General features: G+C 46.8%; 1 protein-coding gene across 1 annotated transcript in view; it reads left to right on the plus strand.

The window, feature by feature from the left end:
* PPME1 (protein phosphatase methylesterase 1) overlaps nucleotides 1-25828 on the plus strand; it is a 40990-nt gene that overhangs the window by 7741 nt on the left and 7421 nt on the right. Inside the window, exons 2-11 of the mRNA XM_068419137.1 lie at nucleotides 8374-8467; nucleotides 12504-12596; nucleotides 17256-17313; nucleotides 17715-17766; nucleotides 20019-20173; nucleotides 20303-20393; nucleotides 21875-21940; nucleotides 22908-23040; nucleotides 23393-23522; nucleotides 24214-24258. Of these exons, the coding sequence (XP_068275238.1) occupies nucleotides 8374-8467; nucleotides 12504-12596; nucleotides 17256-17313; nucleotides 17715-17766; nucleotides 20019-20173; nucleotides 20303-20393; nucleotides 21875-21940; nucleotides 22908-23040; nucleotides 23393-23522; nucleotides 24214-24258 (917 nt within the window). The remainder of the gene's footprint in view (nucleotides 1-8373; nucleotides 8468-12503; nucleotides 12597-17255; nucleotides 17314-17714; nucleotides 17767-20018; nucleotides 20174-20302; nucleotides 20394-21874; nucleotides 21941-22907; nucleotides 23041-23392; nucleotides 23523-24213; nucleotides 24259-25828) is intronic.

The following is a 25828-nucleotide window of genomic DNA, read 5'->3' on the forward strand; positions in this document are numbered from 1 at the left end:
GGCCCATCTATCCAACCTGATCACTCCCTTAGGTGTCTTTACTTATTGGAGAAGTCAAAGCGGCCAAAGCAGATCGCTGTGCTGTGCCCATGGGACTGTCACACAGAATCAGAATCAACTAGGTTGTAAGAGACCTCTGGGATCATCGAGTCCAACCGTTGCCCTGACACCACCATGTCAACTAGACCAGGGCACTAAGTGCCATGTCCAGGCTTTTCTTAAACCCCTCCAGAGATGGTGACTCCACCACCTCCCTGGGCAGCCCCTTCCAATGGCTAATGACCCTTGCTGAGAAGAAATGCTTCCTCATGTCCAACCTGAACCTCCCCTGGCAAAGCTTGAGGCTGTGTCCTCACTGTCTCATAGTGCTCTGCTCCTGCGAACCTCAGCTCTGCTTGCAGCTGCAACCTCTTCCACTTGTATATCGAAGGAACGACACGTGTGAAAACGCAAGCAGTGGGGCTGTTGAATCCTTGTTTGTGTGGAACGCGGGTATTAATATTTAAGTAAAACCACTGACTGGTTAAAATGGCTGCTGCGACGTAGTTGTGACTGGCTTTTGTGGCGGCACAAGATGAATTTCATCGTATTTCACAGCACATCACATTGATTTCTGCTACTTTGCTTCCTATAAATTACAGCCCTCTCCCTTCTTCAGACACACGTGTGCGTGCACCCTTCCAGCCATACCCTCCTTTGCTAGCGGAGCGCTCTCCTGCCTGGATTGAAGCGCTCTCCGACAGAATTGTCCAACTGAATGATGTTACCAAAAGGCTGGTTTTTAAAGGAAGATGGTGCTTCTCTTCAACTCGACCAGTATGTGAAAATCACAGCACCAAGAGGAACTTGAACTTCATTTTTCAATGGCCATTTATTTTAAGGAGCAAATCTGGTTAAGGTTGTGTTTGAAATTGCCTGAGCGTTGATAGTGATTCATTTGAATTGGTCGGTTGCAATGGAAATAAAATCATACTTTATGGTCAAGAGTTCTTTGGGGAAATCAAATAATGGAGTTTGTAAAATTACTAGTGAAGCAAAAGGACCGAGACCCACAGAAGCAGCTCCTGACAGCTGTAACAGCTGATGCATGTGCTGTCTTATTTCATCGGAAGTTTTTCACTAGTTTGCTTACAGAACTAACTTATTCAGAGCTGAGAATCCAGATGGGATTTAGAAATGAAGAAGAATTTGCTCTTCTCTTCCAATACGCAAATAAAAATTATGTAGGATTTTCTAAGATCTTTTAATTATCTAGAAGGGCTTGATTGTCAGGGCAATGGTTGGACTCGATGATCCCAGAAGGCTCTTCCAACCTGATTGATTCTGTGATTGGATCTGTTGTGTGATTTGATCATGACAATTTCAAATAATTTCTCCCTTTTTAATAAACTTTTTTCCTGAAACTTTTTTAAAGAAAGAAGCATTTTGTGTATTCAGCATCTTTAAGGCAGAACTTAAAATACTGTCCTTGTTAGGAGAGCGACCAAGCTGGTGATGGGTCTGGAGGGTCTGACCTACGAGGAACGGCTGAGGGAGCTGGGGGTGTTTAGCCTGGAGAAGAGGAGGCTCAGAGGTGACCTTAGTGCAGCCTACAACTACCTGAAGGGAGGTTGTAGTGGAGTGGGAGTCGGCCTCTTCTCCCAGGCAACCAGCGATAGGACAAGAGGACACAGCCTCAAGCTTCGCCAGGGGAGGTTCAGGTTGGACATTAGGAAGCATTTCTTCTCAGCAAGGGTCATTATCCATTGGAAGGGGCTGCCCAGGGAGGTGGTGGAGTCACCATCTCTGGAGGGGTTTAAGAAAAGCCTGGACATGGCACTTAGTGCCCTGGTCTAGTTGCCATGGTGGTGTCAGGGCAATGGTTGGACTCGATGATCCCAGAGGGCTCTTCCAACCTCATTGATTCTGTGATTCTGTCAATTTTTAGATTTTTTAAATACAACTTGTCAGTTGTAGCAGTTTGTACATACAGATTATGTTTGATTTGCTTTGGTCAGGTTCAACTACGGTGCAGGAATTAAGTACCTTGATTGATGCACATGATGTTGTTTAATTGCATTAGTAGTTCTAAATACGGGCTCCCAGTCAGCAAAAAAAAGGCATTTCTAAAAATTATTCCTCCTGCTTAGTACAACCTTTTGGTTTTTTTCCTTTTAAGAAAGATACCTGAAAGAAAATCCTTTTAAAAAATTGATGAGAGATTTGTTGAGCCGCGTGGGTTGCTGGTGCTCCGGGATCGTTTGCAGTATGTGCACATTTTCAGGACGTGATGAAGAGGACAAACTGCACAATAGGATAAAACTAGCTGTAGAGGGTGCCCAGAATTTGTTTTGTGATTCCAGTTTAATACGCTGCCTGGCTGGCTTGGACTTTAAGGATCATTCTAGAAAAGTTATTATGTTGGTTCCGTTTCTGTTTTGATCTGCCGGATACTTTAAAAAGCCGTAATTAGTTCTGTCAGTTGAAATATTTGATCATGAAAATACTTCTTCGGCATAGAAAGGTGCAAAATCACAGCTGCTGTTTGTCGGGCTTGCTTCTAATTTTGAATGTGTGTTGAAGTATCGCTAAAAAAAGAAGCTCTAGGAAAAAAATAACAAATCAAAGATACTCATTCTTCAGAGAAATGGTTCCCTGAAATCAGCCGCTGCGCAGCCTCCTGCGGTCACCAGGGGGTTTGTGGAAAACTACGTGTTTATTCTGCCCTTTTTGGGGTTCACTGTTAAATGAGAGATCACTTATGTTTTCTTAAGCGTTGTTTGGAGGGAAGTATTTTGCTTTAAATGACAATTTGCATATATTTGCATTGGAGGTGACAATAGTTTTTAACTCCTGGCTCCTCTTTGCTTTCTGCTCCAATTCCCCTGCAAACAGGAGTTTTGGTATATTTACCCCCCGCACCGCTACAGGCTGGGGGAGAGTGGCTGGAAAGTGCCTGGGGGAAAAGGACCTGGGGGTGTTGGTCGATGGTGGCTGGATATGAGCCAGCAGTGTGCCCAGGTGGCCAAGAAGGCCACCAGCATCCTGGCTTGTATCAGCACTAGTGTGGCCAGCAGGACTAGGGCAGGGATCGTCGCCCTGGACTCGGCACTGGTGAGGCCGCACCTCGAATCCTGGGTGCAGTTTTGGGCCCCTCACTCCAAGAAAGACCTTGAGGTGCTGGAGCGAGTCCAGAGAAGGGCAACGGGGCTGGGGAAGGGTCTGGAGCACAAGTGTGATGAGGAGCGGCTGAGGGACCTGGGGGGGTTAGTGTGGAGAAAAGGAGGACTCGACTTGAAAAATACATGGCCCAGGCAAGGGAGATATGATGGGGTATATGCAGTCATTGATATTGTAGAGAAGAACAGACAAACATTGTCACAGTGTGGGCTTGAAAGCAAACAGAACTAATCCTTTTTGCTAAAAGCTTCACTAAATCATGGCACCGTTGTCACAGATGTTGTGAGAGTAGCTCTGGCTGGAAGTGACTTGTATTTTATGTGACGAGCTACTGGAAACTGTCCTCCCTTGATGTCCCTCCCTAAGTGCTGAGGATGCAGCCTCTGGAGATCCCCATCCTGCTTAGAGTGAAAATTTGGAGGCAGGTCATACCCTGTTCCCTTCTTAACCCTTCCCAGAGCACTTGCTGTGCTGGCATCCCTCGGTGACACGTTGCAGAACTGGATGGACTTTCGCTGTCTCTCGTCATGCTGATTCTTGAGGTCCTTGTGGATAAACCAGTTGTAAGTCAGGTAGCTTGAAGCTCTTATCAATAATACAAGTTTGCTGTATTTTATATGAAATTCTTGCTTATGAAAATCACAGAATCATAGAATCATGGAACCATGCAATGGTTTGGGTTGGAAGGGACCTCAAAGATCATCTAGTTCCAACCCCCTGCCACAGGCAGGGACACCTTCCACCAGACCAGGTCGCTCCAAGCCCCATCCAAGCTGGCCTTGAACACTGCCAGGGAGGGGGCAGCCACAGCTTCTCTGGGCAGCCTGGGCCAGGGTCTCACCACCCTCACAGCCAAGAATTTCTTCCTAAGATCTCATCTCAATCTCCCCTCTTTCACTTTAAAACCGTTCCCCCTCGTCCTGTCACTCCATGCCCTTGTAAAAAGCAACTCTTCAGCTTTCCTGTAGCCCCTTCAGGCACTGTAAGGTGCTAGAAGGTCTCCCCGGAGCCTTCTCTTCTCCAGGCTGAACAGCCCCAACTCTCTCAGCCTGTTTCCAGAGCAGAGGTGCTCCAGCCCTCTGAGCATCTCCGTGGCCTCCTCTGGACTCGCTCCAACAGCTCCGTGTCCTTCTTGTGTTGGGGGCCCCAGAGCTGGACGCAGCACTGCAGGGGGGGTCTCCCGAGAGCGGAGCAGAGGGGCAGAATCCCCTCCCTCGCCCTGCTGGCCACGCTGCTGGGGATGCAGCCCAGGACACCGTTGGCTTTCTGGGCTGCCAGCGCACGTTGCCGGCTCATGGTGAGCTTCTCGTCACCCATCCCCCCCAAGTCCTTCTCCTCAGGGCTGCTCTCCATCCATTCTCCGCCCAGCCTGGATTTGTGCTTGGGATTGCCCCGACCCACGTGCAGGACCTTGCCCTTGGCCTTGTTGAACTCCATGCGGTTCGCACAGGCCCAGCTCTCCAGCCTGTCCAGGTCCCTCTGGATGCCATCCCTTCCCTCCAGCGTGTCACCACACCACACAGCTCGGTGTCATCCCAGACTTGCTGAGGGCGCGCTCAATCCCACTGTCCATGTCACCAACAGAGATGTTAAACAGGACCAGTCCTAATCCTGACCCTTGAGGAACACCACTCGTCACTGGTGTCCAAGTCAGCATTAATTGATTTTTTTAATCTTGACCCACGCTGGGAGTTTTTGTGTTTATTTTTTTCCTAGCAGGATGTTTTATCAGTGTCACAGCAGATGTCTTCTCCATTCCTTGGATACTCAGACACCTGTGCAGGTGTGCTTGCTTCTTCCCAATAGTACAACAACTTGTCATCTTGATATTACATCGCTCTGTTCTTCCTGATCTACAGCAGTCTTTGAAACGCTGAGGTTTGAATGATTTTTTTTCTTTGATCAGAGAACGAGATTAAGCTGAGGCAGTAAGAGAGAGTAATATTTGCTGGATTACGTCGGTATGTGACATCTCCCTTGATTTAATTGAAATCTGACTAGAACAAGACTCAAGTCTGGAAACCCACAGAAGAGAATTTGGACCCTTCAGGGGGTGGTTGTTTTATATTTCATATTCTAGAAATATCAGGGGAAATAGAAGCTTTGTTTCTACATAATTGAAAAGCTGCTTTGTCTGTTCCTTTCTGTTTCTTTAGGAAGACAAGAATTCAGGAGAAACTTCCTTCAACAGAGGAGATTTTTCTTCTGTGAAGGTCTTTCACCCCCCACGCCCATGCGTGATTTTAATATCGTGCTCTGATTCCCTCCCCCAGAAGAGCTGAAGTGCAAAAAGCCAGTTAAAATGGTGCCCAGTTACTCATCCTGTGTACTGGGCTCCAATCTAGCCTAATTATATCCCTGCCAAAATTAAGCACTACTCTTTTAGCCTCACTGAGTGAGTATCGGTCTGAGAAACAGATTTTACATCAACTGAGTCATCAGGAAAATTCTGATTGCGGAGCCTTTTGTTAGTGATGGGGTAGAAGGAGAGGGCACAGCTGCACCTTTTGATGGAAGTGAAAAATAAATTGGTGTCAACTGGGCACCTCTGGGAGTCCTGGTTTATACAGCGTCCACAGAACAGGTCTTCTGCATTCACCCAGTAATTTAGGGGAATTGCGTTCCTTACGGTGCTGGATACAACCTGACATTAGTACTACAGGAGCAGCTAATTTAAGGCAAGACTTAAATGAAGGCAAGACAAACTGCAGCAGAAATTAGCTTTATTATAAGGAGGAGATGAGTCTCACTGCTTAGGGGGAATAACGACAGTGATTCACGTTTTGGAAACGTGTTATTGGGAAAACCAGACTTTTTTTCCCTGCCTCTGTTGAGGTTTAATTTCCTGGGCGTGCAGAGCAGTGGCAGGAAGATGCCAGCTTGTAGAAAAGGAGGAAACCCCTCCAGGTAGAAGCAGTTACTAGATGCGAAGCAGCTCGCAGGTAGCACCGATACCCCAATCTTTCATCACATCGAGTCCTCTTTTAACACAACAGTTTTGGTCCATCTCCAAAGCACCTTCTCTTCCCCTGGTGTCCACCATTACGATTTTCTTGCCCGTGCAGTGCTCGTTCATCAGTATTTGGCAAATTATATTATAGAAAAATAAATGTTGCTTCTGGGCACTAGCTCCCTAATTTAGAGAGCGGCCCGGCGGAAAGAGACCTGGGGGTGCTGATGGACAGCCGGCTAAACATGAGCCAGCAGTGTGCCCAGGTGGCCAAGAAGGCCAATGGCATCCTGGCCTCTATTAGGAATAGTGTAGCCAGCCGATCTGGGGAAGGGATTGTCCCTCTGTACTGGGCACTGGTGAGGCTGCCCCTTGAATCCTGTGTCCAGTTCTGGGCCCCACACTTCAAGAGAGATGTTGAGGTGTTGGAGCGAGTCCAGAGGAGGGCGACCAAGGTGGTGAAGGGTCTGGAGGGTCTGACCTACAAGGAACAGCTGAGGGAGCTGGGGGTGTTTAGCCTGGAGAAGAGGAGGCTCAGAGGTGACCTTATTGCAGTCTACAACTACCTGAAGGGAGCTTGTAGCGGAGTGGGAGTCGGCCTCTTCTCCTGGGCAACCAGCGATAGGACAAGAGGAGATGGCCTCAAGCTTGGCCAGGGGAGGTTCAGGTTGGACATTAGGAAGCATTTCTTCTCAGCAAGGGTCATTAGCCATTGGAAGGGGCTGCCCAGGGAGGTGGTGGAGTCCCCATCTCTGGAGGTGTTTAAGAAAAGCCTGGCCATGGCCCTTAGTGCCCTGGTCTAGTTGCCATGGTGGTGTCAGGGCAATGGTTGGACTCGATGATTTATTTATTATAACTTTAGCCTTTTGGACTCATTGCCTTATACTTGCGTTGCTGGACTCGATAGCATCTTTCCTAACGAGCTGGGTTTATTATAGGATATTTTCAGAATCACAGACAGTTGCTGTGCTCTAAGAACGCGGAGGAAGGCAGCTTGAGGAGTGTTTATTGGTCTTTATTGCGATGCTGTTCTCATGGTCCTTGAGTATAACTGAGGCAGGATAGATATGGAAGCACAGACTGAATTAATTTGGGCTTGTTCTTTTCCTTCACAGTCCTGATGTTGCCCTACATACGGTGTTTAAATACTACATCTGTCTACAAATATGTTGAAGTTTTAACCGTTGTGATAAATTCCAGGAAACTTGAGCTGTAATTAAAACTTGCTGCTGTTAAATTAAAATTCATCAGGTTTAAGTTATTCTGCTCCCAACAACGTTTCTAAGTTTCTTCTATATACCACACTGTTCAGTTCTCTCTGTAGTTTTCCTACCAGCCACTCAGCCATCGGGGCAGGTTGACTTTCTGTTTGAATGGTATTTCTTCCAAAAATTAGAGATTTCTAGGAAAGTTGTAATCTCATGACACGCAGTACATGCTAAATTAGTAGTAACCTTCAGTAAATAGCTTACACTCAGCTTTTCAATACTGTGGTGTCAAGGTGACTTCAGAGAGGGACATATTCTTTTTTTAATTATGATTCATGGCCTGAGTCATAAATTGAGGATGGCTTCGTGTGTTCCAGGCACTGGGGTGCTCCCAGGCGTGGCAGCGTCAGGCTTGCTTTAAGGCTAGAGCAAGACCATTAAATACAAAGATATTTAATGACTTTTGAAGCGCCTGATCTGTGGGTCATAGAATCATAGAATGGTTTGGGTTGGAAGGGACCTTAAAGCCCATCTAGTTCCAACCCCCTGCCATGGGCAGGGACATCTTCCACTAGATCAAGTTGCTCCAAGCCCCATCCAACCTGGCCTTGAACACTGCCAGGGAGGGGGCAGCCACAGCTTCTCTGGGTCATTGCAAGTTGGAAGATTGTGCTGGGACAGTATCACTATGTGCCCTGTTCTCTTTCTTCTCCCTTGGATTAGGTCTGTGGAGTCAAAATCACCATTGTTCAATCTTCCTTGATTGCTTTATGAGGAAAATCTTCTCTTTGTGTCTCAACTGGTTTCCCTGTTGGTCTTTGTGATCTCCTCAACAGAAGCAATAATTAGGGAGGAAAAGGGGGATTTCCTTAATGACCATAAAACTGCCAATATTACAGTTGTGTGGGAGTTTCACCAAAGCATCATTTGCTTCCAGTCCTAAACTGTTGTGTAACACCGGTGTATTCTCTTCACTGTATGTAACGATGCCTGCATGCCAATTTAAATGAAAGATTTTAAAAATACATCTTACTGAATTTGTTTTGTGTCTTACAGCCCTGGAAGAAAGCGGGATTTTTCGCCGGTGCTTTGGAGCCAGTACTTTGAATCTATGGAGGACGTTGTGGTAGAAAATGAAACTGGCAAGGATATATCCTTTCTTATTCTCAGTGACTGGGGCATTACCATGTTTAAGTTTGTCGTTGAGTTTATTGGGGTTCTCTTCAGCTTTTTCATCTATTTCTTCTCATCTTCCATTTTTCCTTTTGTAGAGAGCAAGATCAGTAACTAGAGCTGTCCCTTCTAAGCTGACAGTTAAGGTGTACCTAGGCCAGGTCAGTTCCTGGCATGGCTTCTTTAGTCATCATTAATTTAAAAAAGTGTTTCCAAGAGCTCAATAATGTATTTTGCAGGGAAATACTCATCAGAGAGGGTCTAGTGGTGGCCTTGGCAGTGCTGGGTTAACGGTTGGACTTGATGATCTTAAAGGTCCTTTCCAACCAAAACGATTCTATCAGTTCCCATAGTTCAAACCATATCAGGATCAAAGCTGTTTATTGATTTTTATTAACAACAGGTAGTTAACTGGCAATCAGTGAACTGTATGTTCAGGATCAGTATCAGCAGTACAACAGATAAACCTCAACACCAACCTCTTTAATGTTAATAAATACCTGCACATTTCTAAATGCCTTTTACAGAATCCCAGAATCAACCAGGTTGGAAGAGACCTCTGGGGTCATTGAGTCCAACCATTGCCCTGACACCACCATGGCAACTAGACCATGGCACTAAGTGCCATGTCCAGGCTTTTCTTAAACACCTCCAGAGATGGTGACTCCACCACCTCCCTGGGCAGCCCCTTCCAATGCCTAATGACCCTTGCTGAGAAGAAATGCTTCCTAATGTCCAACCTGAACCTCCCCTGGAGAAGCTTGAGGCTGTGTCCTCTTATCCTATCGCTAGTTGCCTGGGAGAAGAGGCCGACTCCCACTTCACTACAACCTCCCTTCAGGTAGTTGTAGACTGCACTAAGGTCACCTCTGAGCCTCCTCTTCTCCAGGCTAAACAACCCCAGCTCCCTCAGCCGTTCCTCGTAGGTCAGACCCTCCAGACCCTTCACCAGCTTGGTCGCCCTCCTCTGCACTCGCTCCAACACCTCAACATCTTTCTTGAAGTGCGGGGCCCAGAACTGGACACAGGATTCAAGGTGCAGCCTCACCAGTGCCGAGTACAACCTTTCTGCAGCTAATCCCAGGCAGTTCTGTTCCTGTACAGACACAAACATACATGCACAGTCATATGCACCCCTGAGAAGTGTGGGTTACAAGCACACACGGGCTCTTCTGGGACTGCAGGATCTCCTGTGGGAAATGTGGATGCGACCTACACTGCTCCCACTAGTACAAATGACACTGAGAAAACACTGCCTGAGGTCACGTACATACACCCAAGGTGTGGGTCCCTACTTGTTGCACCCCAAATTCTCAGCCCACTACCTGGTGTGCAGACAAGCTTCTCCTTCTGGCCAAGGCAGAGGTGGTGATGTCAGCAGAGAGTCTTCTGGTAGTGTCAGACCAGGTTTTGGCTGCAGCTGGTTCCTCACAGAGATCTCTGCCCCCTTTGCCAATGTTCCTGTTGCTTTTATACTTCTTTTCAAGCTCACTCCTCTTTGCCAGTCTTCCAGTTACTTTTTTTTTACATTTAATCCAGCTGGTGGCAGTCATGTCCTTTGACATGCTCAAACCGCTGTTGTTATCCAGGCCATTTGCTAACTGGGAGCTGGTTCTGGGACAAGACTTCCCAGCAGTCCTACCTCTGCCTATAGCTCTGACCAGAATCACAGAATCAACCAGGTTGGAAGAGCCCTCTGGGGTCATCGAGTCCAACCATTGCCCTGACACCACCATGGCAACTAGACCGTGGCACTAAGTGCCATGTCCAGTCTTTTCTTAAACCCCTCCAGAGATGGTGACTCCACCACCTCCCTGGGCAGCCCCTTCCAATGGCTAATAAACCTTAAGGGGTTATTAGCCCATTCTACTACCTGTAGAAAGGCATTCTAATAACCCTTAAGGGGTTATTAGCCCCTTCCAATGTCTAATAACCCTTAAGGGGTTATTGGACCCTCCAATGTCTAAGACCAAAGCAGTTTGAGAGGTACTTCCAGGTCTTTTGACCTAATTACAAAATGAAAACATTTTAATCTATGTTCAAATAACACAACCTTGTAATTTTGCATAGTTTTTTGCATAGTTTGCATAGTTTTTAAGCATGCATGTTCTAGCTTGCCCCATGAGGAAAACCAAACTTCCAAGCTATTTCTGTCCAAACACCAATTTACTAATTACTCTCTAATGCTGGTAGCATGTGATGCTTTGAAATGAGAAAATTCTCTCTCCTTGTTGTTTTGCTCAACTTGTCATTATTTTATGTTTATTAACTGCATTTTTCCAATTGATCCTATGAATTCTTCATGGTATGCAACCTTGTCTGCATTTGATGTAAGGGTCGTGCACACCCCTGAGGCAGACCCTTGCAGTCTACAACTACCTGAAGGGATGTTGTAGTGAAGTGGGAGTCGGCCTCTTCTCCCGGGCAGCTAGCGATAGGACAAGAGGACACAGCCTCAAGCTTCACCAGGGGAGGTTCAGGTTGGACATTAGGAAGCATTTCTTCTCAGCAAGGGTCATTAGCCATTGGAAGGGGCTGCCCAGGGAGGTGGTGGAGTCACCATCTCTGGAGGGGTTTAAGAAAAGACTGGACATGGCATTTAGTGCCATGGTCTGGTTGCCATGGTGGTGTCAGGGCAATGGTTGGACTCGATGATCCCAGAGGTCTCTTCCAACCTGGTTGATCCTGATTCTGTGAGGCTTCATAAATAATAAAATAAAAAGGATAATGGACCTATTCGGACAGGTGGTGTACGTAAGCATCCTAAATTTAAGCAAATATTAGTTATTTGGGATTTATTGTGTTACCTATGAACTTTAACAGAAGCTTGAGCTGCTACATGATAGGTTGTGGACAGATGTGTACTGTGGGAGGAGCTGAATTAATGAATGGAGTTGGTGCCCCCTGTTGTGCCCCAGCTGCCTGTTACTGCTCCATCAGATCTCCTTGTGTGGACAAAGCCCAGCTGCTGAAACTGTTCAAGCTGACACAGCTCTCTGTAACTGAAAGGGTGTAGGGAGCACCTGCGTGAACTGTTTGCAACCAGCAGATCCAAAGGGCACTGTGGGATTCAGCAGAAAAACGATGAACAGCCTCATCAGCACGGTTAGATTCAGAGGAACATTTTTGTCCACCCCAAGGAAGAGAAGGAGAACGGCGGAAGGAGGTGAAGTGATTTGTCTGATCTGTTGGTCGCAGCTTCGGGCACTGAACACAGATCACAGAATCAGTGAGGTTGGAAGAGCCCTCTGGGCTCATCGAGTCCAACCATTGCCCTGACACCACCCTGTCAACTAGACCATGGCACTAAGTGCCATGTCCAGTCTTCTCTTAAACCCCTCCAGAGATGGTGACTCCACCACCTCCCTGGGCAGCCCCTTCCAATGGCTAATGACCCTTGCTGAGAAGAAATTCTTCCTAATGTCCAACCTGAACCTCCCCTGGCCAAGCTTGAGGCTGTGTCCTCTTGTCCTATCGCTAGTTGCCTGGGAGAAGAGGCCTCACGACTCGCAGTCTGTGGCTTTTCTGAAGTGACTTTGTTTTTAGTGATAGTTAAACTGATTTTTCTGTATCTAAATATATACTGTAAGGGGACTTTAGCTACCCTAGTGAAGCATATTTGCTGTATATGTTCCAGAGACTAATTACATTGCCTTAAAAATCTTGTTTACTGGCTTATCTGACATTTTTCCTTGGAAGTGATAGGGAAATACTCCAAAAGCACGTGCTTTGAAGCTGATCCTGGTTTAGTGTTTCTCTTAGGTATTCAATTTACTGTTGTGCACAGGGTGCAGGCAGGAGGTGTGTGGATTACAGGGAGGAGGGGACTTGGGCAGCAGGAAAACAACTCTTGAAGCTTAAGTAGCTTAAGTTTTGTCCAGGTCATGCTTGCGCAGAATCAGAGGGAGAAACGAGGCCTTGTGTAGAAACAAACCACTGTTGGGTATTGCAGATGCCCAAATACATTCAGCTAAGTTCAAACAACTCTCTGAAATGTCCTTAACTGTTCATACACTTTTCGAATTTACAAAAGCGGATCGGAGGGACCTGTCTTACTGCTGCTACACGGTGGAGGCCATTCTGCTCTTTCCTGGGCTGTATTTACTGTAAGTAACTGCTACTTTATAGAAGTATTTATGCGTGCAAATATAGTCCTCCCAGCATGGAAAGCAACTAACCAGCCGTGTTAATCACAGAATCACAGAATCAACCAGGTTGGAAGAGACCTCAGGGATCATCGAGTCCAACCGTTGCCCTGACACCACCATGTCAACTAGACCAGGGCACTAAGGACCATGTCCAGTCTTTTCTTAAACCCCTCCAGAGATGGTGACTCCACCACCTCCCTGGGCAGCCCCTTCCAATGGCTAATGACCCTTGCTGAGAAGAAATGCTTCCTAATGTCCAACCTGAACCTCCCCTGGCGAAGCTTGAGGCTGTGTCCTCTTGTCCTATCACTAGTTGCCTGGGAGAAGAGGCCGACTCCCACTGCACTACAACCTCCCTTCAGGTAGTTGTAGACTGCACTAAGGTCACCTCTGAGCCTCCTCTTCTCCAGGCTAAACACCCCCAGCTCCCTCAGCCGTTCCTCATAGGTCAGACCCTCCAGACCCTTCACCAGCTTGGTCGCCCTCCTCTGGACTCACTCCAACCCCTCAACATCTTTCTTGAAGTGCGGGGCCCACAACTGGAAGGAAAGTATGGGAAAATCAGTTCAGAAAACTGTCTTGTAGTGTGGTGCACTCCTGACTCAAGTCTTATAAATACTTCACTGTCAGTGTGTATATTAAATAGGCAAAGCACATGCAAAGGTTTATCATCTAGGTTTTAATTATCAGCAGTAACCAAAACTACGTCTGCCGAATAGCTTGCGTGTTTTAATGAAGAGCCAAGATGTTTGTCATCAGAGCACATCCATTTTTTTTCAGAAGGCTGCTTTTTCGTGACTACCAGTGAAAGTTCAACAGCTTTTATCTCATCGTAACAATATTATCTTTGCATGGTTGAGGTCCTGTTTGACTTGTCGAGGAATCTCATTTGCTGCTCAAGCAACTCTGAAACACGAACCGAGGTGGTGGCAATAGGAGTGAGTGTGGGGACTGACCAAACCAAAATTCCTCCTTCCTACACATTCCCTTTAAAAAATAAAGGGAGTTAAGGAAGAAAACCTTCAAGTAAAGGAAAATCACTTGCGGTGCGTGATTTTTATTGGGAACCTTTTTAATCCAGGAGCTCTTTAGTGCCCTTAACAGAAGGGTGCAATGGGATGACTTTCATGGAAGTGCAACTGGATAGATGAATTCTCTGCCTCTCCCCTGTGCCTTTGGCTGTATTTGTTACCTTTTAGTGGTTTGGTGCGCTGTAGATCACGTAGCCTTTAAGCAGAGGTTCAAATGAGTAACAAGAATGAATGTTTCAGAAGAGTCACTACCAACTGCTCTTGAATTCCCAACGTGACTACCGTTGAGTAATCCTGATGGAGTCATCGTAAACCACCTTACGGTATGATGAGGCACATCAGAAAAATCCCTTGCCAACTGGGCTGTAATTTTGGTATTTAATAGTAGTTTTACACCTAACAGTTCATTTGTAACTTTACCTGACCCACAGAGTGGTGAAGATACGTTGTTAAGTCTTAAATCTGTCGTACTAAATCCTGTAGTTACTTGCTTGTAGTTCACTAGTTGCCAAGATGGGCAGATGTCTTTTCCTCTCCTAGTTTAGTGTTTTTGTTATGATATACAAGTGCCTTAAACAGATATAATGAAGGTCACTGCTTTTAATTGGAGGCAGAGGTATGAAGTCATGTTTTTCTGAGTTAAGGGCTTCTTACAAGTCACTTCCACCCTCTCTAAGCTCTTTATTTCCAGTAGCAAAACCAATAGCATTCTTACACTTAAAAATCTCCAGAGTTGAATTTAGCAGAGTGATTGCAGTCATAACACCGTACCTTACAGTTACTGACTTTTCATGTTACTGTTAGCATTTTGAAATGAACGTTTGTCCCAAGCAATCAAGTGTTAAAAGTCTGGGATGAACCAGAACTTAACTTGAAGAAACAAAAAAAAAACCAAAACCAAACAACTCCTCTCCAAAAAAAACCCAAGAAACAACCCAAATTGGGAAGCGTGGAGAGTAACCATCTCTAAATAAAATAACAGCCTGCAGGAGCAGTGTGCTCCTTTCTTCTTGTGCTTATTGGCCTGGGAACTTCCTAGATGATGTGTTTGTATTTCTATTGGCCAAAATAGAATCATAGTTGGAAGGGACCTTAAAGATCATCTAGTTCCAACCCACTGCCACGGGCAGGGACACCTTCCACCAGACCAGGTTGCTCCAAGCCCCATCCAACGTGGGCTTGAACACTGCCAGGGAGGGGGCAGCCACAGCTTCTCTGGGCAACCTGGGCCAGGGTCTCACCACCCTCACAGGCAAAAATTTCTTCCTAATATCTCATCTCAATCTCCCCTCTTTCAGTTTAAAACCGTTTCCCCTCATCCTGTCACTCCATGCCCTTGTAAAAAGCCCCTCTCCAGCTTTCCTGTAGCCCCTTCAGGCACTGGAAGGTGCTAGAAGGTCTCCCTGGAGCCTTCTCTTCTCCAGGCTGAACAGCCCCAGCTCTCTCAGCCTGTCTCCAGAGCAGAGGGGCTCCAGCCCTCTGAGCATCTCCGTGGCCTCCTCTGGACTCACTCCAACAGCTCTGTGTCCTTCTTGTGTTGGGGGCCCCAGAGCTGGACGCAGCACTGCAGGGGGGGTCTCCCGAGAGCGGAGCAGAGGGGCAGAATCCCCTCCCTCGCCCTGCTGGCCACGCTGCTGGGGATGCAGCCCAGGACACCGTTGGCTTTCTGGGCTGCCAGCGCACATTGCTGGCTCCTGGTGAGCTTCTCGTCACCCATCACCCCCAAGTCCTTCTCCTCAGGGCTGCTCTCCATCCATTCTCCGCCCAGCCTGGATTTGTGCTTGGGATTGCCCCGACCCACGTGCAGGACCTTGCCCTTGGCCTTGTTGAACTCCCTGCGGTTCGCACAGGCCCAGCTCTCCAGCCTGTCCAGGTCCCTCTGGATGCCATCCCTTCCCCCCAGCGTGTCACTGCACCGCACAGCTCGGTGTCATCCCAAACTTGCTGAGGGCGCGCTCAATCCCACTGTCCGTGTCGCCGACAGAGATGTTAAGCAGGACCGGTCCCAGTACCGACCCCTGAGGAACGCCACTCGTATTGGGAGAAAGCTCAGGGCACTGGGCAGCTCCCCATTCTCCCTCGTCATGTTGATGATCCTCTTTCCTTACTCACTGCTGACAATAGTTTGATTTTTAGCAGCAGACTGTCTATCTGACTAGTTAAATTATTGCTTAGGTGCGTAAGTACCGTGCAGGTTGAGGTTGCGGGGTGTCTTTAGGGGCTCTAAAATATTCATCTGTGGATGCAGTGGTTTTTAGGAGAGCAAGTGCTGCCATCATTTAGGAGTTGAACAGCTGAACAACCAAAATATGGGGACTGGGGAGCTTTCATGTGCCCATTACGTAGGTGGTTCTGTTGAGAATCCCTCAACAAATTCCCCCACTCCTGCAGGACTGTTATTTAAATAATCAATGATTCCTTAACACCCAAGTCTTCCTTTCGACAAAGAATGCCACTTAATCGCTGTGATGCCTGAAATAACTTATGTAAATTGAGCTGTCGGGGACAAATAGAGCCATAATTGTATTGCAGCCCTTCCTTACTTTAAAAAGATTCCTCCTTGTTCCCCCCAACCTCTTTGGACTAATAAATTTTTCTACTTTTCAGCCTTACTGTAAAATTCTGTTCTTTTGAGAGCAAATTGAATGTGTGCTGCAAAGCAGCTGCTTCAGCTTCGTGTCTGCTGTATAGTCAAGACTAATTTTGTAACGTGTGGGGCTTGGGGCATTACTTTGGTGTCTGTGATCCCACTGCTGCATTGCAGGTTTTCAGAGGTGCTTCAGAGCTTGAATTCGTTATCTTTGGAAACTCAGTATCTTATGCACAGTGAAATAAATGTCCTCGGAGACGACGTGAACAGTGGTAGAAAGGATGGAGCTTTGGTTAATTAAGGGTGGTTTGGATGGAGCTTTGGTTAATTAAGGGTGGTTTATCTAGAGTATTACAGAATCACAGAATCAATGAGGTTGGAAGAGCCCTCTGGGCTCATCGAGTCCAACCATTGCCCTGACACCACCATGTCAACTAGACCATGGCACTAAGTGCCATGTCCAGTCTTTTCTTAAACCCCTCCAGAGATGGTGACTCCACCACCTCCCTGGGCAGCCCCTTCCAATGGCTAATGACCCTTGCTGAGAAGAAATGCTTCCTAATGTCCAACCTGAACCTCCCCTGGCCAAGCTTGAGGCTGTGTCCTCTTGTCCTATTGCTAGTTGCCTGGGAGAAGAGGCCGACTCCCACTGCGCTACAACCTCCCTTCAGGTAGTTGTAGACTGCACTAAGGTCACCTCTGAGCCTCCTCTTCTTCAGGCTAAACACCCCCAGCTCCCTCAGCCGTTCCTCATAGGTCAGACCCTCCAGACCCTTCACCAGCTTGGTCGCCCTCCTCTGGACTCGCTCCAACAATATTCCTGCTTTCTGTGACACCTCGTGCAATCCAGGTCCGGCCGCTTTGTTGGCAGCGGAGGGGTCTTGTGGCACCATCCGAGCCTTTGCTGTTATTTCAGGGAGTGCTTAATGTTGTTAATCCTGTTGTAGATGAGGTGTGGCACTTTGCAAATTATCTTCTCTTTGTCCCTTCTTGCAGTCCGCAATCATTAACAGGATTCAGTGTCGGATCGTGGCTTTAGATCTCCGAGGCCATGGTAAGTAAAATAAAGACATTTAAAATCATATAAGCATGTTACACGCTCTCGTTTTTTAAAGAAGGTGTAATGAATCCCTCCCAAGATGACTAAGAAAGCATCCTTCATATTTTCATAGCCTATAGGTGGTCTTTACCATTAGAAATAAGGTCTGTTCTTTAGGTTCAACATAACATTGCAAATATGGAACAGTTATGGGGAGCGTTTCCTACCCGTGAGCAATAATGCCATAAAGTCCCAATCATTCCTATTAATTCTGGGTTTCTTAATTATTCATGTTAACTGCAGTAGGCTCACTCTTAATGACCGTGCCAAAAAGCTTTGTACAGTTGCTGCTCAAAGTCCTGAGGGGTCTGAAGGTTCTCAGCTTATGTGAACTTAACTTTTTTTGCTTCTTTCAGGAGAAACAAAAGTTAGGAATCCTGAAGATCTGTCTGCAGAAACGATGTCAAAGTAAGGAAGCTTATGCTCTCTCTTCAGTGTGTCACTTTTCACAAACCTTTATTTTCTTTCCTTTATTGAACAATAAACTACTTGAGGACACCCAGCCTTCATTCAAGGGAGCTGGAAGGTAGTTTCAGTTCACGTGATTCTGGTAGTTATCCCTTCTTTTCCTTCCCTTTTGGGACAGTTTGAAATTTATTTGAAAATTATACCTCTTCCAGCTGAGTCAGCTTCCAAACTGGAATCGTTCTCTAGGTGCCCTCAGTTTTTAAGCTCAGAATCACAGAATCAACCAGGTTGGAAGAGCCCTCTGGGCTCATCAAGTCCAACCGTTGCCCTGACACCACCATGGCAACTAGACCAGGGCACTAAGTGCCATGTCCAGTCTTTTCTTAAACCCCTCCAGAGATGGTGACTCCACCACCTCCCTGGGCAGCCCCTTCCAATGGCTACTGACCCTTGCTGAGAAGAAATGCTTCCTAATGTCCAACCTGAACCTCCCCTGGTGATTCACTTTAAAGATCAATGTCTTCATTGCAGTGAACGCTTCAAACCTGCAACACGCTCTAACACTTGCTGGAGATTTCCTACTAGAAGGGGAATGCTTTCCTCGGACATGATCTTTAAAGTCTCTTCCAACCCAAACCATTCTATGGTTCTATGACCAACTGGGGCATTTGAACTTGAAATCACCAGTTTGGTTCTTCTTCGGCTCCTCCAGCAAGCGTTCAGAGCTGCCTTGGACTGGCAGCATCCCCAAATTGTGGGTCACAGACCGAGACTTTGAAGCGTGGAGGGAGTTGCTTTTTCAAACTACCATGACCTGCCTGGGGATGCAAATCCCCCTCTTGACTAAGCTGTAAGAAAAGCAAATACCCACTGCTGAGCACGTTATGTTCCGTCCACATTTAGTACAAAGAGACTCTTTGCTACGACTACAATTAAATCACGAAGGATTTTGTAACCTTCATGTGAACAAATCCACTTGGTTTGTTGTGAGGAGGCCATGTGTGAAATGAATTCTGACTTCCATTGTGTACCTTATTGCTATTGCTTAGGGCTTGTCAGATCCTGATGCGTTATTGTCCTGAGGAGATGCCGTATGAAATGATTAGGATTTTTTAAATCTGGAGCAGCACTACTGTGGGAGGGAAACAAGTTGCCTTTTGTTTTTAAACCTTCCTCTCCTCTTAGCAATGAGCTTGAAAGTTTTTCCTGAATAGCCTTTAAATGGGACCCTTAAATTATAGCTAGTTTTCTTCTTTTTTTTATCAAATCCTCAAGCAATTTTCTCTGACGGAGCAAACAGGCTGGTCGACCCACATGGAAAGGATGGGGAAATTGCCCTTTGCCTTGTAGTATCTACTCATAGAAAGTCTGAATCCTTTTGCTGGTGCTCAGTGGTGTTTATTTTTGCCTTGGTCAGTAGGGCTCAGTTATTTTCTCTCTTTAATTGCAGAAGGTTTCTCCTTTCAGAATGAGGAATTTCTTAGTCTACTCTTCCAAGCAAGAAGCATCTCACCTTTTATATAACATCTAATGTCAATGTAAAATGTTCTCTTCAGGGATTTCTTTTCATAGAATCACATAATCAACCAGGTTGGAAGAGCCCTCTGGGCTCATCGAGTCCAACCGTTGCCCTGACACCACCATGTCAACTAGACCACGGCACTAAGTGCCATGTCCAGTCTTTTCTTAAACCCCTCCAGAGATGGTGACTCCACCACCTCCCTGGGCAGCCCCTTCCAATGGCTAATGACCGTTGCAGAGAAGAAATGCTTCGTAATGTCCAACCTGAACCTCCCCTGGCCAAGCTTGAGGCTGTGACCTCTTGTCCTATCGCTAGTTGCCTGGGAGAAGAGGCCGACTCCCACTCCACTACACCCTCCCTTCAGGTAGTTGTAGACTGCACTAAGGTCACCTCTGAGCCTCCTCTTCTCCAGGCTAAACACCCCCAGCTCCCTCAGCCGTTCCTTGTAGGTCAGACCCTCCAGACCCTTTTAAATGAGCACTTTCTGTTAATAAAAAGGGAGGTGAGATGCTTGTTCAGGAAAGTATTGGCTTGAATGATTTCCTCTATTGGTGCCTAGATGAAACAGTGATAAGAGAATAAACCTGTCTCAAGTACCTGTGGGTTAAATGAGAGGATTTGGCGTCAGGCATCTGTCTTGGATCTGTACTTTCTCTTCCTATTGTACAAATCTGCTTCAGAAACGTGTCAAGGTAGAGATGCCAACCATGCTTTTATCTCCGTTTGGCAGAGACGTTGGAAACGTGGTTGAAGCTCTCTACGGGGACCTTCCTCCCCCTATCATGCTGATCGGGCACAGCATGGGGGGTGCCATCGCAGTGCACACGGCGGTCGCAAATTTGGTGCCAAGTTTACTGGGGCTGTGCATGATTGACGTTGTGGAAGGTAAGTGCGTGTGCCAGCGTTAAATCCCCAGGGAGCTCCAGCTCTCTCTGAGGCTGTTCCCTGGTAGCCAGTTCTGTACAGAGGGACGTGGCAATAATTTCATCATAAAATTAAAATACTTGTTTTTAGGTACAGCCATGGATGCATTGAACAGCATGCAGAACTTCTTAAGGAGTCGTCCCAAAACATTCAAGTCACTTGAGAATGCCATTGAGTGGAGGTAATGCATGGGCTTATGTCATCTCCAAAATCACTTGTCTTCATAGCTTGACTCCTGAAGGAAACAAAAACTGATAAAATTTGTCTGTTTTCTCCTTTGGCGCTCACTTCTCCAACTGTTGTCACCAGTTCCTTGGCTGATTTGACAGAGATAGGTCTCAAAGATAATTAATTTCCTGGGAGAGTTGGCTAGGCATTGGAGAAGGATCCTCTAAGAGCTTCAACTAAGGGAAAACTTCATGGTATGAATTGCAGCTTCCTTGTAAGTGTCCCAACTATTACAGCAGCAGCTTGAGACATCCATCCCATGTGTAAAAAACAGGACTTACTTGCAATTCAGCAAGAATTACTTCTACATTTGGTGGCTGAGTTTGAAAGGGAAAGGCCTTGTGGTTAAGTTTGTCAATTGGACTACAGAAAGCTCAGTTCTGTTGCCAAATACTCATGTATCATAGAATCGTAGAATCATAGAATGTCAGGGGTTGGAAGGGACCTCTGGAGATCATCGAGTCCAACCCCCTGCCAGAGCAGGACCAATCTAGGGCAGGTCACACAGGAACGCATCCAGACGGGGCTTGAAAGTCTCCAGAGAAGGAGACTCCACAACCTCTCTGGAGAGCCTGTGCCAGTGCTCTGTAACCCTCACAGTAAAGAAGTTCTTCCTCATGTTGAGGTTGAACTTCCTGGGCTCCAGCTTGCATCCATTGCCCCTTGTCCTATCGCAGGGCACAAGTGACAAGAGGTTGCTCCTTTCCTTTTGACACCCAGTCCTCATCTATTTATACACATTAATCAGATCCCCTCTCCGTCTTCTCCTCTCCAGACTAAAAAGCCCCAGGTCTCTCAACCTTTCCTCATAAGGCAGGTGTTCCAGTCCCTTAATCATCCTCATAGCCCTGTGTTGGACTCTCTCCAGTAGATCTCTGTCCCTCTTGAACTGGGGAGCCCAGAACTGAACGCAATACTCCAGGTGAGGTCTCACCAGGGTAGAGTAGAGGGGGAGGAGGACCTCCCTCGATCTGCTGGACACACTCTTCTTAATGCACCCCCCGACACCATTGGCCTTCTTGGCCACAAGGGCACATTGCTGTCCCATGGATAACTTGTCCACCAGGACTCCAAGGTCCTTCTCCACGGAGTGGCTCTCTAGCAGATCACCTCCTAACCTGGACTGGTGCATTTTATTCCTCCTTCCCAGGTGCAGGACTCTGCACTTATCCTTGTTGAACCTCATCAGGTTTCTCTTTGCCCAGCTCTCCAGGCTGTCCAAATCGTGCTGAATGGCTGCACAGCCTTCAGGTGTATCAGCCAAACCTCCCAGCTTCGGATCATCAGCAAACTCGCTGAGAAGACACTCTGAAAGGTTTAGGGAAATCGTGAGCTGTAAAGGATTTTTGCTTCTGTTTCTGGGCCTGCTAGTTCCTGAATCTGTTTAGTAAATATTTCTGCCCTTCTTATGCTTTTTTTTTTATTATTTCCTAGTGTAAAAAGTGGACAAATAAGAAATCTGGAATCTGCCAGAGTTTCTATGGTCGGTCAAGTCAAACAGTAAGTGGGTTTTGGTTTTTTTAAAGCTCTTAAAATCATCTTGTTAGTTTTACAATACTCTTACTACAGAGCATAAATGCACCTGGAAGTGAAAATTTCTTCTAGCAAATACAAATTTCTTCTCATTTGATCACAGTTGATACTGGTGGCAGCACTGAATCACAGAACCACAGAATCAATGAGGTTGGAAGAGCCCTCTGTGATCGTCGAGTCCAACCATTGCCCTGACACCACCATGGCAACTAGACCAGGGCACTAAGTGCCATGTCCAGTCTTCTCTTAAACCCCTCCAGAGATGGTGACTCCACCACCTCCCTGGGCAGCCCCTTCCAATGGCTAATGACCCTTGCTGAGAAGAAATTCTTCCTAATGTCCAACCTGAACCTCCCCTGGCGAAGCTTGAGGCTGTGTCCTCTTGTCCTATCACTAGTTGCCTGGGAGAAGAGGCCGACTCCCACTCTGCTATATCCTCCCTTCAGGTAGTTGTAGACTGCACTAAGGTCACCTCTGAGCCTCCTCTTCTCCAGGCTAAACACCCCCAGCTCCCTCAGCCGTTCCTCATAGGTCAGACCCTCCAGACCCTTCCCCAGCTTGGTTGCCCTCCTCTAATTATCTGTTGCGTTTCGGGAGGGATCTGAGGTGGGTTTGCAAGGATCAGAGTAACCTGCTTGTGCCACTCTAATCCTTGACATACCTGGAGCCTTTGCAAATGTCTTGTACTCCGTTAAGAAAAGCTGTTGTGGATTGTTTGACCACTTCTGCCTTCTTTAAGTAGCTGTTTGCATTTATTTGTGCCCTGGGATACATGTGCTGCACAGTCATGACTGTATCTTTCATCCACAGCTACTTTAAACTTGAGAAGATTTTTTTGCAGCCAGTATCTGCGAAATTGTTGAACACTTTAGCTTAAAACCTGTTATTTGTTTTTGTTTTGGCAGGGAATCAGTTTCTGGTTTTATTTTCACAGGTGTGAAGGAGCTGCCAGTCCTGAATGTCCTAAAGCCATAGTGGAGGGTATTATTGAAGAAGAGGAGGAGGAGGAAGAGGATGAGGAAGGGGGAGGCTCTGTCAACAAAAGGAAGAAAGAAGATGACACAGAGGTAGGGGAATTTCTTGCTGTGTTTTTCCCCTGCCAGAGTAGCCACCAGTAGTTACAGAAATCATTCTGATATAAAAGGGAGCAACTCCAGGGACCAAAAAGTTTGTATTTTGGCTATTGGGTTTTTTTTTTGGCTATTGTAGGTCCTGCTGATTTTCTTGTTCCCTACTCGTGTACTTTGGCTGTGATTTGGAGAGAAATTGAAGAGCAAGGAGGGTCATCCCCTGGAAATGTGTAATCCACCAGAGGGAGCCAGTATTTTTTATATATATGCTTGCAAGTGGCACTCTGACTTCCTCTTATTTCAGCTGGTTTACTGATAACTAATGCAGAGCTCTCTCTCCTCCCTGCAGACAAAGAAGGAGCACTTGTACACGTGGCGAATTGAACTGGCGAAAACAGAGAAGTACTGGGATGGCTGGTTCAGGGGGTTATCTAACCTCTTCCTAAGCTGTCCAACTCCAAAGCTTTTGCTTTTAGCTGGTACGTGTCTCTTCCAGTCCTCTTTAGGTACAGAGGCTGTTCATTCCAGTCCCACTCGTGTTTTAGAGACTAGGGTCAGCATTTGGCTAATGTCTTTCTCTGAGACAGGCAGATTTGTCTCTGCCACCCTGACTTTTCGATGTATCTTGAAATACCATAAACCAGTCCATTTGATCCGTGGAGATCTGAAATTGGTTCAGAGCCTTTAATATCAAAATAAGCACGTAATGGCATCCTGTGTATTGCTGCTGTTGAGTGAGGGTTCTTCTTGTATGATGGGGAAGAAGAGCAAAGAGGATGGATCCAAGCTGCCCTTCAGCCTCCACTGCTACGATATTTTCCTACAGATACGGGTGTGATTTGAACTTTTCAACTGAAAGTCAAATTATCAATGTTCTAGAGCCAAGTGTAAGCCCTTTTTGTGCCCTGATAGGAAATTAAGTGTGTAACCAAGATAAATACCCTTTTTAGTTGTAGGGAAGGATGTGTTCTTGCATTTTTGGCTGGGATTCTTTCCTGTCAATTTACTTTCTTGAGGTGCAGCAGTGAAAAGTCCTTGTGGGTGTCAGAGATGATGTTTCTTTCGAGTTTTTCAAGCCAAATGTCTCCTTCAAAATGTTGAGTCAAGGCCTGCTTAGACAGTCATGTTCTCTCTGGCTTTTCTCCAATACATCTCTTTGTTTGATTGTAGGTGTTGACAGGCTGGATAAAGATCTAACAATTGGACAGATGCAAGGTAAATATTTAAATTGTTACTCTATCCTTATTCAGCATCTCCATTAATGTTTTGGGTTTATGGTTGGTTTTCCCCCTGTCCCAGCTTCATTGATTTCCAGAGCAACCAGTAGTATTGGGTAGCAGGACAAACATTATGTTAAGGTAGATCTGATAACGGTTCCAGCTCTGAAAGGTGGTCTCACCTGCGTCGAGAAGCTCTAAGAAGTTCAGCTTTGTTTTAACTCCTGGGACCCTGCTCTAGACTCCTGGGGAAGATGAATTAAGTAGCCGGTTCTTGATTTCTTTTGAAACCGTCTGCTGTGTGAATTGTACAGTTTGCTTTAGACTCTTGTGCCTTTCCTGGTCCCTCTTTGCCTGATGCGTATCTCCCCCTATCCTGAGCACTGGTGAGGCCGCGCCTCGAATCCTGGGTGCAGTTTTGGGCCCCTCACTCCAAGAAAGACCTTGAGGTGCTGGAGCGAGTCCAGAGAAGGGCGACGAAGGTGGTGAAGGGTCTGGAGCACAAGTGTGATGGGGAGCGGCTGAGGGACCTGGGGGTGTTTAGACTGGAGACAAGGAGGCTGAGGGGAGACCTTCTCGCTGTCTACAACTACCTGAAAGGAGGGTGTAGCAAGATGGGGGCCGGTCTCTTCTCCCAGGTAACAAGTGATGGGACGAGAGGAAACAGCCTCAAGTTGTGCCAGGGGAGGTTTAGATTGGAGATGAGGGAAAACGTCTTCCCCAAAAGGGTTGTCAAGCACTGGCACAGGCTGCCCAGGGCAGTGGTGGAGTCCCCATCCCTGGAGGGATTTAAAAGCCGTGTAGATGTGGTGCTGAGGGCCATGGGTTAGTGGTGGCCTTGGCAGTGCTGGGTTAAGGGTTGGGCTTGATGATCTTAAAGGTCCTTTCCAACCAAAACGGTTCTGTCATTCTATATAGTGAGGTTTAGTGAGGTTTGTTTGTGAAGAATGTGAGATCTTTTTTCGAAGAATTCATAAATTCGCAGTGCTTTTAAGGGTGCAGTGTTTGATGTTTCCTGTGTACACAAGAATTGCTTACCTAAACCATTGCTGTGCCCAGGTGGCCAAGAAGGCCAATGGCATCCTGTCCTCTATTAGGAATAGTGTAGCCAGCTGGTTTAGGGAAGTGATCGTCCCTCTGTACTCGGCACTGGTGAGGCCACACCTTGAATCCTGTGTCCAGTTGTGGGCCCCGCACTTCAAGAAAGATGTTGAGGTGTTAGAGCAAGTCCAGAGGAGGGCGACCAAGCTGGTGAAGGGTCTGGAGGGTCTGACCTATGAGGAACGGCTGAGGGAGCTGGGGGTGTTTAGCCTGGAGAAGAGGAGGCTCAGAGGTGACCTTAGTGCAGTCTACAACTACCTGAAGGGAGGTTGTAGCGCAGTGAGAGTCGGCCTCTTCTCCCAGGCAACTGGCGCTAGGACAAGAGGACACAGCCTCAAGCTTGGCCAGGGGAGGTTCAGGTTGGACATTAGGAAGCATTTCTTCTCAGCAAGGGTCATTAGCCATTGGAAGGGGCTGCCCAGGGAGGTGGTGGAGTCACCATCTCTGGAGGAGTTTAAGAAAAGACT

The sequence above is a fragment of the Nyctibius grandis genome, chromosome 2 (genome assembly GCF_013368605.1).
Source record: "Nyctibius grandis isolate bNycGra1 chromosome 2, bNycGra1.pri, whole genome shotgun sequence".
Lineage (NCBI taxonomy): Eukaryota > Metazoa > Chordata > Aves > Nyctibiiformes > Nyctibiidae > Nyctibius > Nyctibius grandis.